The 21,314-nt window shown below is 39.5% G+C and overlaps 1 protein-coding gene across 2 annotated transcripts in view; it reads left to right on the top strand.

Annotated features, from left to right (window-relative positions):
- SLC24A2 (solute carrier family 24 member 2) overlaps nt 1–7,632 on the top strand; it is an 80,885-nt gene extending 73,253 nt beyond the window's left edge. For both annotated transcript variants that reach the window (XM_014057753.2, XM_014057751.2), the window contains one exon: nt 858–7,632. In XM_014057753.2, the coding sequence (XP_013913228.2) occupies nt 858–1,107 (250 nt within the window). In that variant the 3' untranslated portion in view covers nt 1,108–7,632. The remainder of the gene's footprint in view (nt 1–857) is intronic.
- Nucleotides 7,633–21,314: the final 13,682 nt, after the last annotated feature.

Below are 21,314 nucleotides of genomic sequence, written 5' to 3'. Positions count from 1 at the left end.
CTCATCTCTGCTTCAAAAGAATAGTATTTTCAAATTCTGAAAGAGCTATTCTAGATTTTAGTCTTGCTAAAGTTATAGAGAGGAAGGGAGGGAGGGAGAAGGAGACTGGGGGGGAGTTAATCAATTACACAACCCCCCCTTCTCTTTTTGTACATTTTGTTTCATTTCCTTTCCATTATGGTTAATCAAATTTTATCTGAATTTTTAAATGTATGGTTCTTATTTATTGTTTTAATGTTTTATGTGGTATTTTATATAGCTAATATGGTATTTTTATTGAATGACTGTAAGCCAACAGTAGTTGGATAAAGAGAAAAGTCTTTAAGACTCTTTTGAAGATAGTCAGGGTCAGATAAGATGGGCAGCACAAGGTTGACTCAGGCTTCCATGCTTCCAAGATGGGTAAAATGAGGATCCAGATTGTTAGAGGCAAGAGGCTGACTCTGTAAAGCGCTTAGAGAGGATTGTAAAAAGCACCATGAAACGGTATATAAGTGCTATTGCTACTGTATTGACTTACCATCATAAAAGAAATTGTACTGAAATATGCTTCTACCTCTCAGTACTCAACAGCTATTTAGCTTCGAGGATAATCCTTAAGAATATGAAAGTTGATTATTTCAATGCTTTTCTAGAGGTACTGTAGAAATATCATTTTAACCCATCTGCTGCAAACATATTGTAATGATCCTTCTACTTATAAGATAGATAGATAGATAGATAGATAGATAGATAGATAGATAGATAGATAGATAGATAGATAGATAGATATAGAGAGACAGAGATAGAGATGTATCACTCCACCCTCCAATTAGCAGCAAAACTAGTTTTTATTGGCATTTTTTTTTCTTCAACAGCCTTCCTCTGCCGTGGTTCATCTATGCTATAATTAACAACTTCTCCCCAGTGGAAGTGAGCAGCAATGGGTTATTCTGTGCTATTGTTCTTCTCTTCATCATGCTTCTCTTTGTCATCCTCTCTATTGCATTCTGCAAATGGAAAATGAACAAAATCCTAGGTTTCACCATGTTCGGGCTCTATTTTATATTCCTGATTGTCAGCGTCCTTCTGGAAGACAGGATTATTGTGTGCCCTGTGTCCATCTAATAGGAAGGAAATACTCCTTTGAGAACAACAGTCAGACAACAACTGAAGGGGGGAAAAAACTAAAAACAAACTGTATCTTTAGAACTGTCCAACTTAAAACAATAGGAAAAAAAGAGGAACTGAAATTACACATGGATGAATGCAACTGATGCAGTAGCTGCCACCGAACAAAAATGATGTGCAGAGTGAAAACTCACAGCTTTAAATCTGCTCCAAGAAGCTTTCATTGCTTATTTGTTGGAGGTATGGTACATCTGTTGTTTATGAGTATATTTAGCTTCTTGCATGGGCTCTGTTTAGGATCTAGTTCCATGCACGTTTTTCAATCTATCTGTTATATATATGACAATATATATATATATACAATGACAATATATATATATATTACAGATATATGTATATCAAAACGAGAGAGCTGCATCTATAAATAGAAAGAATATTATCTATCTTTGGAAACAGCAATTCCTATTTAGTATTGTACATATTCATTTTAAGCTGATAGAAGAGTTATTCAGCACCGGCAGCAGAAGCAATATGATAAACGAGAAGGTTGTGGAAAGATGCCGTTTGTATGTCACACATTTGAGACTCATGAAGAATTTTAGAACGGAGTTAATGCAAGCTGAGTTGGATTTCCAGGATCTGAGAAATCAACAAGGTGATCATGGTGGCTCCAGTAACATTACTCACAAATTACAAGGATGAGATTTATTTATTATCTATCATCTGTATCTACATATCTTCTATACCTATACCTATACTCAGCAGTTCACAAAGATAAAAGACATATTTACAATTAAAGCATCCCCAGTGGATTAAAATTCAAATATGTTCACGTATTTTTAGATGCCATTGTATTGCTGTAACATATAACTATGCATAGAAGAATAAGGAACTTTCCCACATCAGATGAGAGAGGTTTTGTACTGCCATGTGTACAATCCTTTTCACAGTTTGTAAAACAAGTTGCACATCATGAGATACCAGAAAACCAAGCGATATTCCTGCCTGCCTTCAGTAAGCTTTAGCCTTACAGATATTTGCTGACTGGTTAGGGCTTGCTGGAAAGGCCTCTGTTGTTCTGCAGTTGGTTCTCTCTATATATAGTCGGATTGTATCAGAAGGACATTTGAGATGTTTACTGGGAAAACCTTCATTTGAAGATTTTGATGTCTCTTCTACAGCTACTAAGTGCAGCAATACTGTAATGATACTAAATCATTTTAAATGCTGTTTGCTTTGTCATCCCTAAGAGGCTCTGTAGCTTTGAAAATAGAATTTTAAAACTGCTGGGTGAACGGGGGGCAGAGGCAAAACTGAATGTATTCTGTGGGTTTGTTTTGTTACTTGCAAAAGCTTTGCTGTTCCATTTTTATTGTCTCTAAAGCTTTGGAAATGTGTGGGAAAGTGGAACTGCTGAACTGATATTAGAATTTTCCAAGGCTGCTGGAAAGTGTTGAATGCAGCTCTGATTGTTAAATCAACAAATAAAATTCTGTTCTGCTCCTCTAGAAACATCAGGAAGAGGACCACTTCCAGCATCATAGAAGACCAAACAAGGTTTGGTGTTTCTATGACCCTGCATTAACTAGAATGGCTGAAACAGCAACTGTCTGCAAACAACGTGCAACAGTTGTCTGTGCTATATTCTTGATCTTGTTAAAATGTAGTACAATTCCTATGAGTCACCCACCCACCTATCACCAGTGCTCATCACTTATGATCCACCCAGGCATAATAGAAATTTGGCACTTCACATCTTTGAAAAATTGCTTCAATGTTATTGCTATTTTGTTTGTTTTGTACTTGCACTTTCGTTCTCTACAGCACTTTAAAAAAAACACCTTTCATTGTATTCCATGTATAAATATGTGGATAGCAACATCTAGGTACTTCTTAGAAAAGTCAAGTATACATGAAACAAGTATGTCTATTTTTTTTTAAATGTGACTGTTGAAATAATTAAGAAAGTTACCACAATAATTATTGTAACAATCTGCTGTCTCTTCCTTGGATGGGTGTAATGGTTGAACTGAGTGACTGATTGATTTGTTGATTGATTGACTGATGAATGGAATAAGATAACTCCATCCAAACCTTGGGCATCTCATTACATGAAATGATTAAAATAAATGTCCAGAAAAAGAACTTCAGCATCATCTGAATGAATGTCCCTCAAAGGGCTCCACAAACACTCCAGTCCAAGGCCTGGTGCCCAGGCCAATGTTTAAATTCTTCTTTCAGTAGGGTCAGAGTGGGGCCATATAAATTCTAGGGAAACCTTGTTCCACAGGGTAGACACTATGTGTCTTTTCAGATGATGCTATCTAATTGATGGCACCTAAGGCATGCTGTTGGCACCTATAGTTATCTGGATATTTGAAATGTACAACTGAATCACCAGCACTCTGAAGATGCCTGATGACAAATGAATGGATAAGCTCCCCAGCAGCCTCATGTAGATATTCAACAGAGCTATCGGGAAATCTTAACATCTTAGATATTCTTGTAATGCCTGGTAGAGATGAGTTATGATGAGTTTTATCTGGTTTTGGCTTACCACGATGTGTGAAATCAGCCATGGTTTATAGCTTACTGTGTTTGTGCAAATCCAGCCTAAGCCATGCTTAAGCAAATGCTGATTTGCTTAATGTGAAGCCTAAAGGCAGCCGTGGTTAATAAAAGAAAAGGAGTCTCTATTTGTTCATCAGAAGCCCCAGAACTGTAACCTGAAATTGTATGCCTTCTTCTTACTGGCTGTGTATTTTAAATGCAGCCTCATCATAGGCATGCTAATCCCCCCCCCCCCGATATTTAAGATTTACCTAGGCCTTTTCTCCCTCAACATCTGTCTGAATGCACAAAAAAAGTATCATTATGTTATATATAAATATCTAAGCTAGGTCTAGGATTTAAAGAAACAATTTGTACATCTTTAAACAACTTCTTAAATCCTGGCATGACTTGGTCAACCCCATTTTGATTCTCAAAACTTTCAAATAACCTTTTCTCATGTAGAATTCTTATTTATGGGAATGAATCAGTAAAAAAAACCTTAGAATTTTGCTCTCAGATTTTTCTCTGTGAGGTAATGTTGGCAGAAGCCTAATCATGCCTATTTGGGAGCAAGCCCCATCAAATATATGAAACTCACTTCTGATTTAGTCTCTAGTTAAGATACTGGTAAAACAAATCCGTTTTTAGCTAGACAGGGCTAATGGAGCAAAATAGCTTTCCAGGAGCCTCCTTTGCTGATGAAAGAACCACATTTACTACTGAATATCATTGTTGCTGTAAGCATATAGATATACTACACACACACCTGTACACATATATTGTTTTTTTATTCCATAGATATGGTGATTTTTTTCTCCATATTGATGCCTACCATGGAAAAAATGTGCAAAATATAAGTAGCTTCTGTGGCTAGAAGCCAAAGGCTTTAATTTTTCATGGGTAAAATTCACACACAACCAGGAGAAACTTCAGAAGCAAGAAGATGGTGATGACTAAGAATGTGGGCTGTATGTCATAGAAAGGAAGGCTGGAGAAACACGGCACATTGGCAAATCAGTGAGCTTTGCAAAAACACCATTTGTGGAGACAACTGTGCAGGAAGCTGTGGGGTGGGTGGTTCTGCCGAAAGGAACACTGGCATTTGGAAGCGGCAGAAAACCTTTACAGGAACAAACCGCTCCAACACATTGCTAGAGTCTCCATGTAGGAGAGCTGTCCTTCATTAACTGCTGTTCTTTCCATTGTTTAGTTTCTATGGCTTTGATATCCCTAGCTGTTTCGGTGATACTTTCCTGAAGAACTAAAAGTCCTGAAACCAAACAGTTGAGTGGGGACATAAAACTGGCATGTCTATTCCCCAGATACCCAACTACCACAGAATTAACAGAGGCATGCAAATTCTCACTCCAGAGTTATTTACTTCCTGCTACGTATTCATCTAATTAAACATTTGCCACCTCCTCCTTGTTTTAATCTTGAATTGGTGACCATCCTCGGCTGCCTTTGGCTGATCTGAGAAGCTAAGCAGGCATGGGTTAGCCCAGGGGTGAAATCAACTTACCTTTGCTACCGGTTCGCAAATGTGAGCGCATGCACCACCTCCATGCATGCGCAGGACTTTCCACGCACAGGCAGAGAGCAAAAGCAGGATGTGATGTCATCCGGGTGGGTGGGCGGAGCCTCCCGCCGCTCCCGCTACCAGTTCACCCAAACTGGATAGAACCGGCTGAATTGCATCCCTGGGTTAGCCAGTGCTTCAATGAGATATCAGCTTTGGTGAAAGAGCCACTTACCTAGCTTCTAACTTGATGCTCCCTCAATGTTGAGACCTTGTTATCCAGCAATGGCAATATTGTGAATTTATCATCTTTTACCTAGGCCTTTTTTAAATCAAATAAATACATATTTATTTAGTGAAATTCTGGGAAGAGAGCTCTCAGTGTCCAATGGTAGTAAAGAGACATGGTGAACGCAACCTGCCTTTAGCAATTCCAAGCAATTGTGTGTCATCGTCCCCCCCTGGAAATTAGCTTGAGTTATTCAGTTAAATTCTTCAGGGCATATAAATTCTCCCACTCCTTGTGCCTAGAATCCTTTATTCTTTCTCAAGCCATTAAGAAACAATAATGAAAGGAGAACTGTGGTTCAATATTATTCCCACCAACAATTTACATGAGAGATACTGAGTCACACCAACTATTCCTAAGGAAGGATGCTTGTGATATGTCCTGTGTGGATTAATGGTAAAATTCAATTTTTTTTGCTACTGGTTCTGTGGGCGTGGCTTGGTGGGTGTGGCAGGGGAAGGATGCTGCAAAATCCCCATTCCCTCTCCACTCCTGGGGCCAGCCAGAGGTGACATTTGCCGGTTCTCCGAACTATTCAAAATTTCCGCTACCGGTTCCTCAGAACCTGTCAGAACCTGCTGAATTTCACCCCTGGTGTGGATGACCTTGGAAGGTGAGAGAAAGAGATGCTGCCTAGGAAACTATCAGAGAAGAGAGGCAGGAGCCCCCAGTGTCTTAACAGTCAAAGAAAGAAACTTAGGAAGGATCCACCCTAAGGGATAGAGCTGTTAAATGTGGTGGCAGGATGCTTGTGTTCTCTGGCTTACAAGTTTCTGTTAATGTAGCCTTACAATAAAGTAGAATTAGTTCATCAAGCTTTATTTCCTGTCTAGTTTACCCGGGAGGGCAAGCACGATCTGACATCCTTTAAATAGCAGGATGGAAACAAAACATGAGATATTCTGCACCTGGAAAGTATGTGTAGCTTTTGTTAATGAGGCCCTTTGAAATGCTATAATGAGTTTGAACAGTTCCCACTGCTCTAACGTTCCAGAACATATGGATTATTATTGGTGATTAATAGTGTTAGGTCATAATCCTGTGCATCATTACATTAAAGTAATAAGCAAAGAAGAATTTACTTTGCATCAATTGCGATGTCAGACATCCAAAGTCTAGGATTAATTTTAACTAATTTAATAAATCAGACTAAGAAGTGGCTTGGTTATTTTTTAATGCCAAGACAATCTATACACAGTTGTTTTCTTGACTGCCAAATTGAATCAATTTTTTTAAAAATCTAGTTTTTAAAAGAGATTTTTTGAAAAGCTTCCATGGGCAATCCCCAAATATCATGATTTTATAGTTTGAATAAAACTGCTTTTAATTCCCAGTTGAAATCATGCATACATCCATACACACATATATACACACATACATAATTATATTATTCCAGAATTTGGGCTGGAATAATAATTTATGTTGTCAGAGAACAATATCATTGCCATTGGATCTCTGCATGGACAATCAATTTCTCGTTGTTATATTTTGAGTATAGAGAAGCAACATAATTTGAACTATTTCACTTTGAATTCAGATTAATGCTTCAAATAAATGTGGGGGGTTTTTTTTGAAGCTGACTTAGAATCAGCAGGAGTCACCTTTAATCACTGTGAAAATAATTTAAGGCATTGCATCTCTGCTCTTAAAATTAGTAGACTTCTCCCAAATACCCTGTAGATTTCATTGGAAGGACCACTTCATGGGGTCAATAAAGAGGCATGTGATGAAACATTGCAAATGACAATCTTAAAGCTCAAAGGAATTTAATTTAAGGGAAAATATTTATTTGAAGCTATGGATTGTTGGTTAATATATTAAGATAACAAAATGTATGCTATCCTCTGATACTGATTTTATTATGTGCATTTATTGTTAGATATTGTATGGAAATAGTATGATAGAATTACTATTTTTTACCATGAAACAGGGTTGTATAGTGTAAAAAAGAAAAGCTTGATACATAAATATATCACCATCTTCTTGAATGTATGGCTATAAATGCTGGATTTTAATCATTGTAGTTTGCGTACAGTTTTTCCATACTCCTGCTCTGTATTCCTGGCAACTGTGTCTCATCAGGCATTCTGTAACTTAAAACCTTTTAAGTATAATAAATAAATGAATACCTTTTTTTTTTAAGGGAATGATTTAAACAAGGCTTTGGTGGTGGTGGTGTTTTTTTCTCTTTCCCTTGTCTCAGTTCAAATGGAATAGTAATGGGAGGGAGGGAGAGAGATGTGAGGTGGCTGGCTCTTGCAGGAGACACCTGCAATTTTTGTAGCATGCAATTCTGCCCTCCACTTTGAGGTCACGATGGAGAATGTAGAGAAGATTGAAATCTGCAGAGGACCAATTACCAGTAGCCAAGTTGGCCCTTGATATTTTTAGATAAAAGCCGCTTAGCAGCAAGAACAGAACTGTGCTTTCTAAATCAAGCAGTCCAGAAACATCCCCTGAGTGTGATGCTCAGGAGTGAGAGAGGGAGGGAGGGAGGGAGGGAGGGAGGGGGGAAGAGGGGGAGGGGAGAGAGAGACAGAGAAAGAGACAGAGACAGATGGAAAGAAAGAAACAGAGACAGAGAGGGAAAGAAACAGAGAGAAAGACAGACACATACACAGAGAGAGAAACACAGAGACAGAGAGGGAGAGAAACAGATAGAAAGAGAAACACAGAGAGAGACACACAGAGACACACAGAGAGAAACAGAGACAGAAAGGGGGAGAAACATAGAAAGAGAAAAAGAGACAGAGAGACACACAGAGAGAAACAGAGACAGAGAGGGAAAGAAACAGAGAAGGAGAAAAAGAGACAGATAGACACACAGAGAGAAACAGACAGGGAAAGAAACAGAGAGAGACAGAGAAAGACAGAGAGAGACACAGAGGAAGAAACAGAGAGAAAGAGAGAGAGAAAGAGAGAGAGAGAGAGAGAGAGAGAGAGAGAGAGAGAGAGAGAGAGAGAGATTGATTGATTTAGGCTCACGTGGAATATTATGCCATATTTTCAAAGTTTGCAGTTCCAGGTAAACAACTGGTTGGGTTGGACTTTATGCCCCCCTCTGGTGAGCCAGTTACTGTCTTTGGCACCCAACAAAAATAGCTCATTAGCATAAGATGGCAAACAAAAATAGCACAATTAGCATAAGACAGCCTTAACATCAGATGTATTAGGCTTATTTCGTGACAGGCATCCTACCCCAAGCCTCCCAAGGGGGTGGAGGGCGGTCATAGAATCTCCTCAGTTCAAACCTGCAAAACAAACAGCAAAGTCTGAACTAAACAGCAGTTTTGGACCGTCTTAAATCGCTCCCAAAGCCTGCAACATGCTTCACTATCCTAAGTAATACAGATAGTCCTCAACCTATAGCCACAATTGAGCCCAAAATTTCTATCGTTAAGTGAGACAGTTGTTAAAGGAGGATTGCCCCATTTTACCACCTTTCTTATCACACTTGTTAAGTGATTCACTGCACTGTTGTGTTAGTAACATGGTTGTAAAGTGAATCTGCCCTCCCCATTGACTTTGCTGGTCCAAAGGTGGCAAAAGGTGATCACGTGACCCTGGGTACTGTTGCAACTTCAAGAGGTTCACTGCACAAAGGGTTGTAACTCTAGGACTACGTACCTCTATCCCAAAGGTTCCAAGTTATTTGGAGCATACATTTTATTACATTGCAGAAGCTAATAATATTTGGAGTTGTGAAATTTAATTTGGAAGTGTGAGCTGTTTTGCCAACTCTGACGTCTTTTAGCTTTCCTAGCAGTTATTTTTATGTTTGGTTTTCCTTTTTTAAAAAAAAAAATCTGTAACAAGCAGTACATGCTACAGTAATCCAAGGGCAGAATTTTAAATATTCCCATCGCTCAAAGCAGCATCAATTTAAGTCACTAGCGAAAAATCTGCTCAATATTTTCTATTGCAAACCCCAAATAGACAATAGCTACATTTCTTACCATACACTAAAGCAACACCCCTCCCCTCAACCTTTTGGCCAAGGTTCCATGGAAAGGGGTTTATACACGGACCTTAGGAGGCATGGTTTCACGTGCGGCCTGAAATCCACGGATGGGGTTTTGCTTGTTTGAACAGCCCAGTTTCTGGCATGCCACAGACCGGTGCCAGTTCATGGACCAGGGATTGGGGTGTCCTGAACTAAAAGATTTCATTGCCTTAAGGTAAAAGTTTCCCCACACATGCATGCTAGTCGTTTCTGGCTCTAGGGGGCAGTGCTCATTTCTGTTTTTAAGCCAAGGAGCCAGCACTGTCCGAAGATGTCTTTGTGGTCATGTGTCTGGCATGACTAAATGCCGAAGGCACATGGAGCACTGTTGCCTTCCCACCTCCGAGAAAGCTTCTTGGATGAGAAGTGTGAAACGTCTTGAAAGAAAAACCAGAAAGTCCAGTTGCCTCTTGAAAAAGCACCTTTGGGACAAGGATACATAATATCTATGTTGCAAAATCCAACCTCTGCAAAACCTAAAAGCCCATTGCAGATTCAGAAGGAACATTAACACCAAACTCAGATCATGTGGCAGAGACAATTGGGTCAAACCATCATGAATCAGTGAATCATCCCCTTTTTATTTATTTCCTAGCCATGTGCTTTTCACGCTGGCATATACGCATTCTGGGCCGATAGCACCTGACCTGACTTAGCGCTCACCAGATGTGTTAAAACAGCTGTCCTGCAGCGCCTGTGGATGTAATGTTATTTGTCACTAAAGCTGACATAATTTTTAAAACTTTATTTAGAAAACCTTGAAGCATAGGATTTCGTCTGTTCTTTTCACTAAAATATACCTAATACTCCGTTTTCTGTTGCTTTTAAAAAAAAATAAGGCTGGATTGATTGGTGTGGCAGAACATGGCACACTTTGTACTTTTGATACAGAAATGTTAAACGTTTCCCCGCCTAGCCTTAAATTTCGTAGAAGAGCCTTAGACTTTGGAAAGGACTTCTCCACCTACTGGTTCCAAATGTGGGGAGTATGACAATTCCATTACTACCAGTGGTGGGATTCAAAGAATTTAACAACCAGTTCTCTGCCCTAATGACCAGCTGGGTAGGCAGGGCTCGGTGATCATGTGACTAGGTGGGCATGGCCAACACAACATCACTCACATCGATGGGGGCTTCACCTCAGCTTTTACAATGTAATAAGGGTTAAGCAGAGAGGCAGTTTCTGTAAGCAGGGCAATAAAGATTAGGCTAGAAACAACACCAGAATGTTTCCTTCCTGCCTTCCTTACAGGATAAGCCCTGTAAAGTGGAAAAAAACAAAAGGAGATTTCTTCCAACAACTGGTTCTCCGAACTGCTTAGAAAGTTAACAACCGGTTCTCCCGAATAGGTGCAAACTGGCTGAATCCCACCACTGATTACTATTCTGAAAAAAGAATGGTACCCAAGGCACTCAACTAACAGCTTCAAATATTTTCAGAAAGTTCCTCACTTAAGCAGGAACCTTTGTCCTCATTGCAATCCTATTGTCCATACGTGTGGCTACGTGTGTTTCTGCTAAAGAATGTTCAAATTATACACAGTCCTTGCTTTACGACAGTTAAGACCAGCAACTGTGACACTAAGCGACCTGGTCGCCAAGTGAAATATCAAATGCCTACAATGGGCTTACAATCTCACTTCTGCCCCCTGCTGCAAAGCAAATCACTACAAATTATTAAATGAGACATCACATGACAGTGATTTTATTGCCTGCTTCTCCATCCGATTCTGCTTGTCGGAAGCCAGAATGTGAAATGTGCAAATAAACAATTATGTGACCACAGGACACTGCAATAAGGATAAATGCCTGCCAGTTGCAAAGTGCCCAAATGTCAATCACATGAGCATAGACGGGCTGTGACAGTCATAAGTGTGAGAACTGGTCATAAAATTCAATTTTTCAGTGCCTTCATAACTTTGCATAGTCATTAAACAGGGCAGTGATTAAGCGAGGTCTGTCTGTATTCACATATGGGAGTCTTCCCTACAGGTCTGCTTCATTCATAGACTGTCCTGGGATGTCCAGGATATTGAATTCCATTTTTCATCATGTCCTAGAACAGGGGTGTCCAACTCATGGGCCACGGCTCGGATTCATCACACGCTGGCCATGCCCACCCCTGGTTTAGCGAAGGGGAAAAAGTTGTAATACGTCACATGATGATGTGAGGGGAGTTTGACATCCCTGTTCTAGAACAAGAGGCAGAAAGAGTTGTCCAACTGGAAATGTTTATTTAAAAAACAAACAAACACCATTTGTTTTAAATGGGATGTGGAAGATAATATAAAATTTCACAGGTTGAGGACATTACCAGGTTGGTAATGAAACATCCACACGAAAACAGCCAAGCTCAGAGAGCTCCAATGACCCCCTCAGACTCCTTCGTCCAAGCCAGAGGTGATATTCAGCCAGTTCTGACAGGTTCTGGAGAACCAGTAGTGGAAATTTTGAGTAGTTCGGAGAACCGGCAAATAGGCTGGCCCCGCCACCGCTGCCTCCCAGCTGATCTTCTTTTGTTGCCCTGAAAAGGAGAACGGAACTGGAAAGCAGGTTAGTGAGGTGGGGAGGGAATGGGGATTTTGCAGTATCCTTCCCCTGCCATGCCCACCAAGCCATGCCCACCAAGCCATGCTCACAGAACTGGTAGTAAAAAATTTTGAATCCCACCACTGGTCCAAGCCTTTCTAATATCCATCATGCATCCTTCCAGTCTGTTCAGCTGAGTTCGGAGCCCTTGTACCAAGGACCCATTTCTCCAGGTCAGCACACAAAGAGAGATAAATCAGAAAGGCAGATACTTTGCCATTCCCTGCCCCAAACCTAGAAATGCAGAACTCAAGAAACTGTGTGCCAACACTGAAACAAAAGCTAGCTGTGTAACTGAGTTAACAAAATAACAGTTGGGAAGGGACCTTGGAGGTCTTCTAGTCCAACCCCCTGCTCTGGCAAAAAACCAAGTTTCCTTTCCAAGTGTCAGGCAGGAAACCAAGTAATCTTGAACATGGGGAAATTTTTAATAAGAAACTCCAAGGTGGCACAGTGATTAGAGTGCAGTACTGCAGGCAACTTCAGCTGACTGCTAGCTGCAGTTCAGCAGTTTGCTTCTCACTGGCTCAAAGTTGACTCAGCCTTCCATCCTTCTGAGATTGGTAAAATGAGAACCCAGATTGTTGGGGGAAATAGGCTGATTCTGTAAACCGCTTAGAGAGGACTATAAAAAGCACTATGAAGCGGTGTATAAGTCCAAGTGCTATTGCTAAGTACTATTATTGAAGCAAGAATGAAGTCAAATTGTTAGCTATAAAATAGATGTTGTTTTTAATGTGAAAAAGATGAGTGGGAGGCTACCCCAGAAAATGTTTCAAGTAAAATTCACAATCGAACTAAACTAGCTGCTTAATATCCACTTGCGTCTGAACACACGATCAAAGCACATTGCGAGATGGTGCTTGGAGAGAAGCCATAGGGGAAACCTGGTTGGACATTGATAGGCAGGCCAGTTTGCCTCCCTTGATCTTTTGTTGGGTTTCCTCCCTGACAAAGACAAAGGACAACCGAAAGCCATCTTCTTTTGAAGAAAGAGATTGTTGCTTTGTCCATTTCTGCTGTTTCAGGACTAGCCAGCAAATCAGAACTGATCTAGCGGACAAACCCATCTCCCTAATGACTCTTGGCAGAATGAAAGGCCATCCAGTTTGCAGCAATTGTGCTATTGCATAAATGGGATTACACAGGAGAGGTTTTGTTGGGAAACAAAAGCTACATTCCATTTATTCAGGCCTTTCAGCATGGGGTGATTTAGATATGCTTTAGGGGGCATGTCAGCCCATTCCAGAACTATGCATTTGCCAGACAGCTACATTATCTGTGAGTGACAGGTGCCAACTTTGGAATGAACTGCTTATCTCTGCTAGTATTAGTTACCATTTTTTGGCTAAATAATACTGGGATCTATGTGCATTAACTTATAGTGAAGAATGCTTTACTCCTCCGGTATTAACATGTAAATGTTATGCTAATACAAATCAGAGCAACGCCCTTAGTGAATAAGGTAGGTAAGGCAGATCATAACTTACTACTAGATAAAGTAGAAGAATGTGGGTTGGACAGCATCACCACCAGATGGATTCATAACTGGCTGACCAACCGCACTCAACGTGTAGTCCTCAATGGAACTGCATCTACATGGAGGGAAGTATGCAGTGGAGTACCCCAAGGCTCTGTTTTAGGCCCAGTACACTTCAACATCTTCATCAATGATTTGGATGAGGGAATAAATGGGGAACTCATCAAATTTGCAGAGGACACCAAGTTGGCAGGAATAGCCAGCACTCCAGAAGACAGGCTTAAGATACAGAAGGATCTTGACAAACTTGAACATTGGGCACTATCTAACAAAATGAAATTCAATGGTGAAAAAAGTAAGGTTCTACATTTAGGCAACAAAAACTAAATGCACAGGTACAGTATAGGTGGTACCTTATTCAATAGTAGTAACTGTGAGAGAGATCTTGGAGTCCTAGTGGACAACCATTTAAATATGAGCCAGCAGTGTGCAGCAGCTGCCAAAAAAGCCAACACAGTTCTAGGCTACATAAACAGAGGGGTAGAATCAAGATCATGTGAAGTGTTAATACCACTTTATAATGCCTTGGTAAGGCCACACTTGGAATACTGCATTCAGCTTTTGTCGCAACAAGGTAGAAAAGATGTGGAGACTCTAGAAAGAGTGCAGAGAAGAGCAACAAAGATGATTAGGGGACTGGAGACTAAAACATATGAAGAACGGTTGCAGGAACTGGGTATGTCTAGTTTAATGAAAAGAAGGACTAGGGAGACATGATAGCAGTGTTCCAATATCTCAGGGGTTGCCACAAAGAAGAGGGAGTCAAACTATTCTCCAAGGCACCTGAAGGTAGAACAAGAAGCAAAGGGTGGAAACTAATCAAGGAGAGAAGCAACTTAGAACTGAGGAAAAATTTCCTCACAGTTAGAACAATTAATCAGTGCAACAGCTTGCCTCCAGAAGCTGTGAATGCCCCAACATTGGAAGTCTTTAAGAATATGTTGGATAGCCATTTATCTGGAACGGTATAGGGTTTACTGCCTAGGCAGGGGGTTGGACTAGAAGACCTCCAAGGTCCCTTCCAACTCTGCTATTGTATTGTATTGAATACAATATATATCCTCCTAAATGAGAGGTAGGGACTCAGTGGCTCAGTGGCTAAGACGCTAAGCTTGTTGATCAGAAAGGTTGGCAATTCAGCAGTTCGAATCCCTAGCACCACGTAGCAGAGTGAGCTCCCATTGCTTGTCCCAGCTTCTGCCAACCTAGCAGTTTGAAAGCATGTAAAAATGCAAGTTGGTGGGAAGGTAACAGCATTCCGTGCGCCTTGGGTGTTTAGTCATGCCGGCCACATGACCATGGAGACGTCTTCGGACAGCGCTGGTTCTTCGGCTTTGAAAAAGAGATGAGCACCGCCCCTTAGAGTCAGAAACAACTAGCACATATGCGTGAGGGGGAACCTTTACCTTTACCTTTAAATCAGAGGTGTTATCTCCCAGTTACATAGAGATGGGATTGCAGCTTTTTTTTTAAAAAAAGGATTAAATGCTCACATATTGTATTCATTGTCATACCTTCACTGAAAGAAATAGACCTGTCAGATCTACGTTATTTCAGAAGGGATTGATTTGCACTTTTCTTCCTGCAAAGTACATTCATTTACTGACCCTATAAAAATCTCTTCTAAAATGGGCCAATAAAAAGCCTGGAACTGCTTTTACATATCTTTGGCTGTCATCCCACCCATCAAAACTGATGCAAATTACATTACTTTCAGCCATTTATGGAAGGGCAAGAAAATCATTTTGCAAATAATGTTAAATCAGTACAGAAAAATCAGTTCCTTCTAGACAAACACCAGTTCCCTCAATTTGCCATTTACCATAACTAGTAAATACGATGCGGATACCTTCCATTCAGCCATTAGTTTCAGGATTAGGTAGTGTTCAAATTTGGAGAGGCTCTGAAATGCCATAAAGTATCAGAAGAAAGCTATATTTAAGCAAGCAAATATACACACGCGAAGAGTCACAAGTTCTTAGTGTGAATTGTTTCCTCATTTCCCCTCATGATCCTCTTCAGATCGACACCTCACTGTAATTGCATTTTCAGGAGCAAAAAAGAGAATGGGCAGAGAGGCAGAAGGAAGCAGAAAGTCTTCCCAACAAATTTGCTTGGAGACACTAAGTAGCCTTTTTTGTTTAGCATGTGAAATGCTAAATGTACAGTGTAGATACACATGTGAAATGTACCTTGTAAGTATAGGACTATTGTGTTATTTCTGCTACTCCTTAAATTGCATTCATGATCACTGAGAAGCTTAAATTTAGCTCACCACTGCCCTCTCGTGGAATGAAGTGCTTCCTTCCCACACAAAGGCCAGAAGGAAACTGTAGCAGCAAACACAGTAGTTTTTTGTCATGTGAATGCTAACATGAGTGCAGCACTCCTTCATAGAATAGGGTAGGGTAGGGTAGGGTAGGGTAGAATCAAAATCAGAATCAGAATCAGAATAGAATAGAATTCTTTATTGGCCAAGTGTGATTCGACACACAAGGAATTTGTCTTTGGTGCATAAGCTCTCAGTGTAAATAAAAGCTGTAAGTGATAAATCATGATCATAGTCATCATAAAAGTACATTCATCATAAGTCATAAGATACAACACTTAGTGATAGTAATAGGATACCAACAGTCAGTCATGAGCTACCAATAGACCACCTGTTCCACAAAAATCTTATTTTGTAAAGAGGACGGGTGAGGTAATATGATCAAGAATGCATCACAGTGATTCTGGGCAAAGGCAGGAGAGCCTGAAAGGACAGGTAGTCCTCAACTTAAAACTGTTCATTTAGTGACCTTTTGAGGTTACAGCGGCAGTGAAAGTGACTTATGATCATTTTTTCAAACTTATGACCATTGCAGCATCCCTGTGATCATGTGACTTACATTCAGATGCTTGACAACTGACACATATTTACGATGGTGGCAGGGGCCATGTTGATCCCCCTCTTGCGACCTTCTGACAAGCAAAGTCAATGGGGAAGCCAGATTCACTTAATAACCACGTTACCAACTTAACAACTGCAGTGATTGACTTGACGAATGTGGCAAAAAAGTCATAAAATGGGGCAAAACTCACTTAAAATTTCTCACTTAGCAATATAAATGTTGGGCTCAATTGTGGTCGTAGGTTGAGGACTCCCTGTATCACAACGATGGCCTCTAGAGTGTTTTCAGTGCCTTAGTGGTTTCAGGTGGAGAATATACATTTGTGAAGAGAGAAACAGTAGGCAGAGGAAAGTCTGATTGAAAACCACCCGGATGGACTTTACCAAATGGTATTCAAAGAGCACGTCCTGTACTTAAGGAACAATCAAGGCTGATAAAAAGGAGCACAGCATGTTACCTTTGCACAGCTGCCAAAGATGACAGCCCTTTCCCGTTTCTGAATTGTCCAGCCAATGCACTACCATAGCAATGCAACTTCAATGAAAGAACACACACACACCCCTGCCTCCTCCCACCAAAGGACACACGGCCTGACTCTTCCAGTCCTAAATAGAGAGTCCAGTGATTGCATCGCCTCCTCCACATGCTTACCCCCCCTCAGGGATCCTCACCTTTCTGATTCCCAGGTATTATGCAGCCGGAGTCCGATCTACAAGATCATTGTTGTGGGAACAGGGCTTCCCATCCTGAAGGCGCCGCACTTCCGTTTCCATTCCGCCACGTCATAATTTAGAACAGGAGTTAAAAAGTGCCGAGTTTGAATTTGGTAGGCCCACATTCCAGTCCTTCCTCAGCCATGAGTGTCTCTGGGCCAGTCCATCTCTTTTGGCTGAACAGATTTCCCCATGGTTGTAGGGGGAAAACAAGAGGGGGGGTGGGAAATGCTATCTATGGCAGAAGGACGTAAGTCAAACTAATGCACATTTTCAAAGGATTGCCCTCAAGTGATGGATACTCTAGCAGCAAGTTTCTCTGCCATTACCAAGGTCATAGGTCTCACTCCTCAGCATTTAAATAGAGTGGCCGGGAAGATGGCTACAGATAATTTTGAATCTCAAGTGAGGTAAAATCTCCAAAATGAAACTGTGACGTCCTTTCTTTCTCAGCCCAGAGGCTATTATTTCCTATAATATTATTGTCTAGAATTATAGGCCTCATCCCTATATGCTACCTTAATCATTCTGAAATCATTGGTTACACCAGTTCTTAGTTCTGTTTGCCCACAAATAATCAGACAGCAAATGCTGCCTTTTTAAAATAATTTTATATAATTTTTATATTATTCAGCAAAAAAGCTGAAGAAACAGTGCAAGATACGTGCTGAAAGACGATCGCAGAGACCTACTGCAAACAACTGCATGACAAAGTAGCAACAAGAATATAGTGGAATATGTGCAAGAAATATCATCTGCCTACATGCAAGAACTAGTGGGACCACAAAATAGAAAAAGTAATAGAAAAAGGACATGTTAAAGTGCCCTGGGACTTTAGAATTTAAATAAACAAGCAGCTACCACATAAAACCCTCAACTTAACAATTGTCGATATGAAAAACCAACAACAACAAAAAAAAACAACAACAATGGAGAGTGACTATGGAAATACCTGTAGAAAAGAGAAAGAACTCTTTCTAAAACCTGCAAATAGAATGACTCTGGCAAAAGAAAGCAAAAGGTAGTACCAATGCTAATATGTTCCAAAACATCTGAAGCACCACCTGAATACCATTAGCATTGACAAAATCACCCTAGGTCAATTGCAAAAGTCAGCTTCACTTGTACCAATTTAATCCTCTCCACTTAGCAAAAATAAATAAATAAACAATCTGCTTATCCCAACTCCTTGGGAAGGATTCAATAGGTGGACAAAATCCAGTCTAAACATTTGACCAATCATAATTTCTTAAATTTATATGCCACCCGATTCTCAGGACTCTCAACAGTTGACCAATACAAAAACATTTTAAAAAATAGAGAAAAAAATAGATAGCCTGGATAAGGAACATGACATTTAATAAACTTTCATGTAAAACATGAAAAAAAGTCTTTAAAATGTATTCAATATGCTGAAAATTCTGTGCCTAGACAATATAGAAGAGGAGGAGGAAGAAGAGGAGGAGATCCAGGCCTTTCTGACTCTTGGCAATTCTATGGGCCATGTCTCTCCACATCTTCCAATCCTGCACTACTTGAGTTGTTCTAACATTAAAAATGCAAATACTACCGTGTTTCTGCGAAAATAAGACAGGGTCTTATTTTCTTTTGACCCCCCCCCCAAAAAAAAAACACTTGGCCTTATTTTGGGGGAAGTCTTAATTTTGAGGTGGAGGCATCGGGCGGGATTACCTCATGGCTGCTGCTGTGTTGCAATATTTTCAGGGGAGGGCTTATTTTTGCACATGCACTCAAAAGCCTGATTGGACTTATTATCTGAAGAGGTCTTATTTTGGGGGAAACAAGGTACCAACAGATATCACTATGAACAGACCATCGGTATTCATAGGAAGAACATACATTTAAGTAATATGAAAATGGAAATGAGATCCAATTGCAGACTCAAAATTAATAGTGATTATAATAGAGAACTGTCTGCCTTTCCCTCTGCAGGTTTCAAACATTCTCAACCACCAGGCTGTGTTGGGCAAGAGAAACAAAATTCTACTACCAGAACTGAAGAAACTTCTTGGATGAGAAGCGAAATGTCTTCAAGGAAAAACAAAAAGTCCAGTTGCCTTTCGGAAAAGCATCTTTGGGACAACCAAGGACGTAGGTGACTGAGATTCTCCATAGACAAACAAAATCCTACTACCTGAGCAAAAATCTATTTGCAGAGAGTTGGGTTTTATCCCGACTGCTTTTAAAAAGGAAATCTTCAAACCAAACTACATACTTAATTCATATAAAATTTGATTTGATTCCGTAAGATACACTTTTGAGTATACAATGAAAAAGATTAAGTTTCTTGGGAGGGGGGGGGGTTGTATCCAAACAAAACTGAAGAGACTTCTAGCCCTTAAGTTGCTTTCTCTTTAAAGAGCCTTTAAATGGCACCATTTCCTTCCATTTGTTCTACATATGCTAACCCACTTCTTTGTGTTCCAAGAAATCCTTCAAAGTTCCATATTCTATACAAAAAATCACCCTAAAGTTATTACCCACCCTAAATATATATTTATAATTTATTACAATCACTCTTCCAAGACATATCCAATTTTAATGCACGATGTTTTCTTATCCATTTAGCAGTCCTGCCTGTTTCTCTAAATATGGGTGTGAACACTGCCAAATACCATATTTCCATGAGAGCATCAACTACCATTTTTTGCCTTAAATCAGGCAACAACAGTCATGGAAGATAAAAATGCATGTATATCCAGTTCTCTACATCTGTGGTTTCTAAAATGACATGCCTATTTCCCAGAGGTGTGCAAAATTATGTATTGAAATTTAGGAAGAAACTATCTCTTTGCATTTATTATTATCCCAAAATAGGAAATTAATCTATTCTAAGAGTATACAAAAATATACTGAGGATCTGTTTTATAATGTACATATTGATCTGAAATACACAGATATCATTTAAAAATCAATAAACATACGTATATTGGGAGGGCATGATAAAAAATATTTTATTGGTAAGGATACAGAATAAAAGAAGCATGGAGACCATTTTTCTAGATTATCACTTGTATTTCAAACTCACTTTTAAGAAACATGTTTCAAATGAAATAATTTTTATAGAACAATGAAGAATGAAGTCATTTGTTCATCAACGGAAAACTGAGTGAATTTTGCATAAAAGCTTACTGAATTTCAAAATATCGTCAAGATACCAAACTTGAGTCCTTAATCAAGTGGTTACATCCCAGAGAAAGTTCGTCACTATTATGTTTAAAGGTAAAAAAACAGAGCACAAATGCTTCAAACTCATTATTATTATATACCTGAGAATGATTGGATCTCTTAATCTTTAAAAAACAAACAAAGCAGCCATGTGAAAATGTGTTCTCAGCATACTTCACCACAGAACATGCTAGGCATAAAAGTATTTAAGAGAAAGAAATAGCTGCACAGTTGCAAGTAAAGCCAAGAAAATTCACATCCCCCCCACCAAGAATAAGATGGAAAATACTGTTTTGTTGGCATAACTGAACAACTGGATACTAGAGTTACTCTAATTAAACAGTGCCCCACAATCACTTGCTTACTAGAAAAATCCTTTCCATAATTCCCCCCACAAAATGAGACACATAGAATGAAGAATTTTTACATTTCATAAATGTTCACATTCGTATTTTCAAATTATCTGTACAGCCTTGTGCAGTTCTTCAAACACATGCCAACTTCATGTCAACTGTAGGTAGATGATTACCAGAAGTTATAATTTTTTTAATGTTGCTAATACAAGACAGAAAACATCGAGAGCATGAAAGATAATACTTAAATAATTCTATAATTCTAATCCTAAAACATTATTTCCCAAACTCAAAAGCGTGTGCCCCAAATTGCTAAAGTAATTTGATTATAAGTATTTATTGATTCCATTTTTATTTTCTTGTAACACTGTAAACAAATATTTCAAGATTCGGAAGCTTGATAGTAATAGCAATTGAGAATTGCAAACTAAGGGAAAAATAGATAACTTTTTAAATAAAAGAAAATAATAATAAAGATATGTGTGGCCTTGCACCATGCATTTTACAATATCCAGAAAACTACAAATTTTGCTGCTGGTTCACTGACGTACAACTGCCAATTTTC

Source organism: Thamnophis sirtalis, unplaced genomic scaffold (assembly GCF_051295495.1).
Source record: "Thamnophis sirtalis isolate CommonGarterSnake01/CBP01778 unplaced genomic scaffold, rThaSir2_p1.2 scaffold_5, whole genome shotgun sequence".
Classification (NCBI taxonomy): domain Eukaryota; kingdom Metazoa; phylum Chordata; class Lepidosauria; order Squamata; family Natricidae; genus Thamnophis; species Thamnophis sirtalis.
The sequence above is the reverse complement of the archived record's forward strand: the minus strand, read 5'-3'. Positions and strand labels throughout refer to the sequence as shown.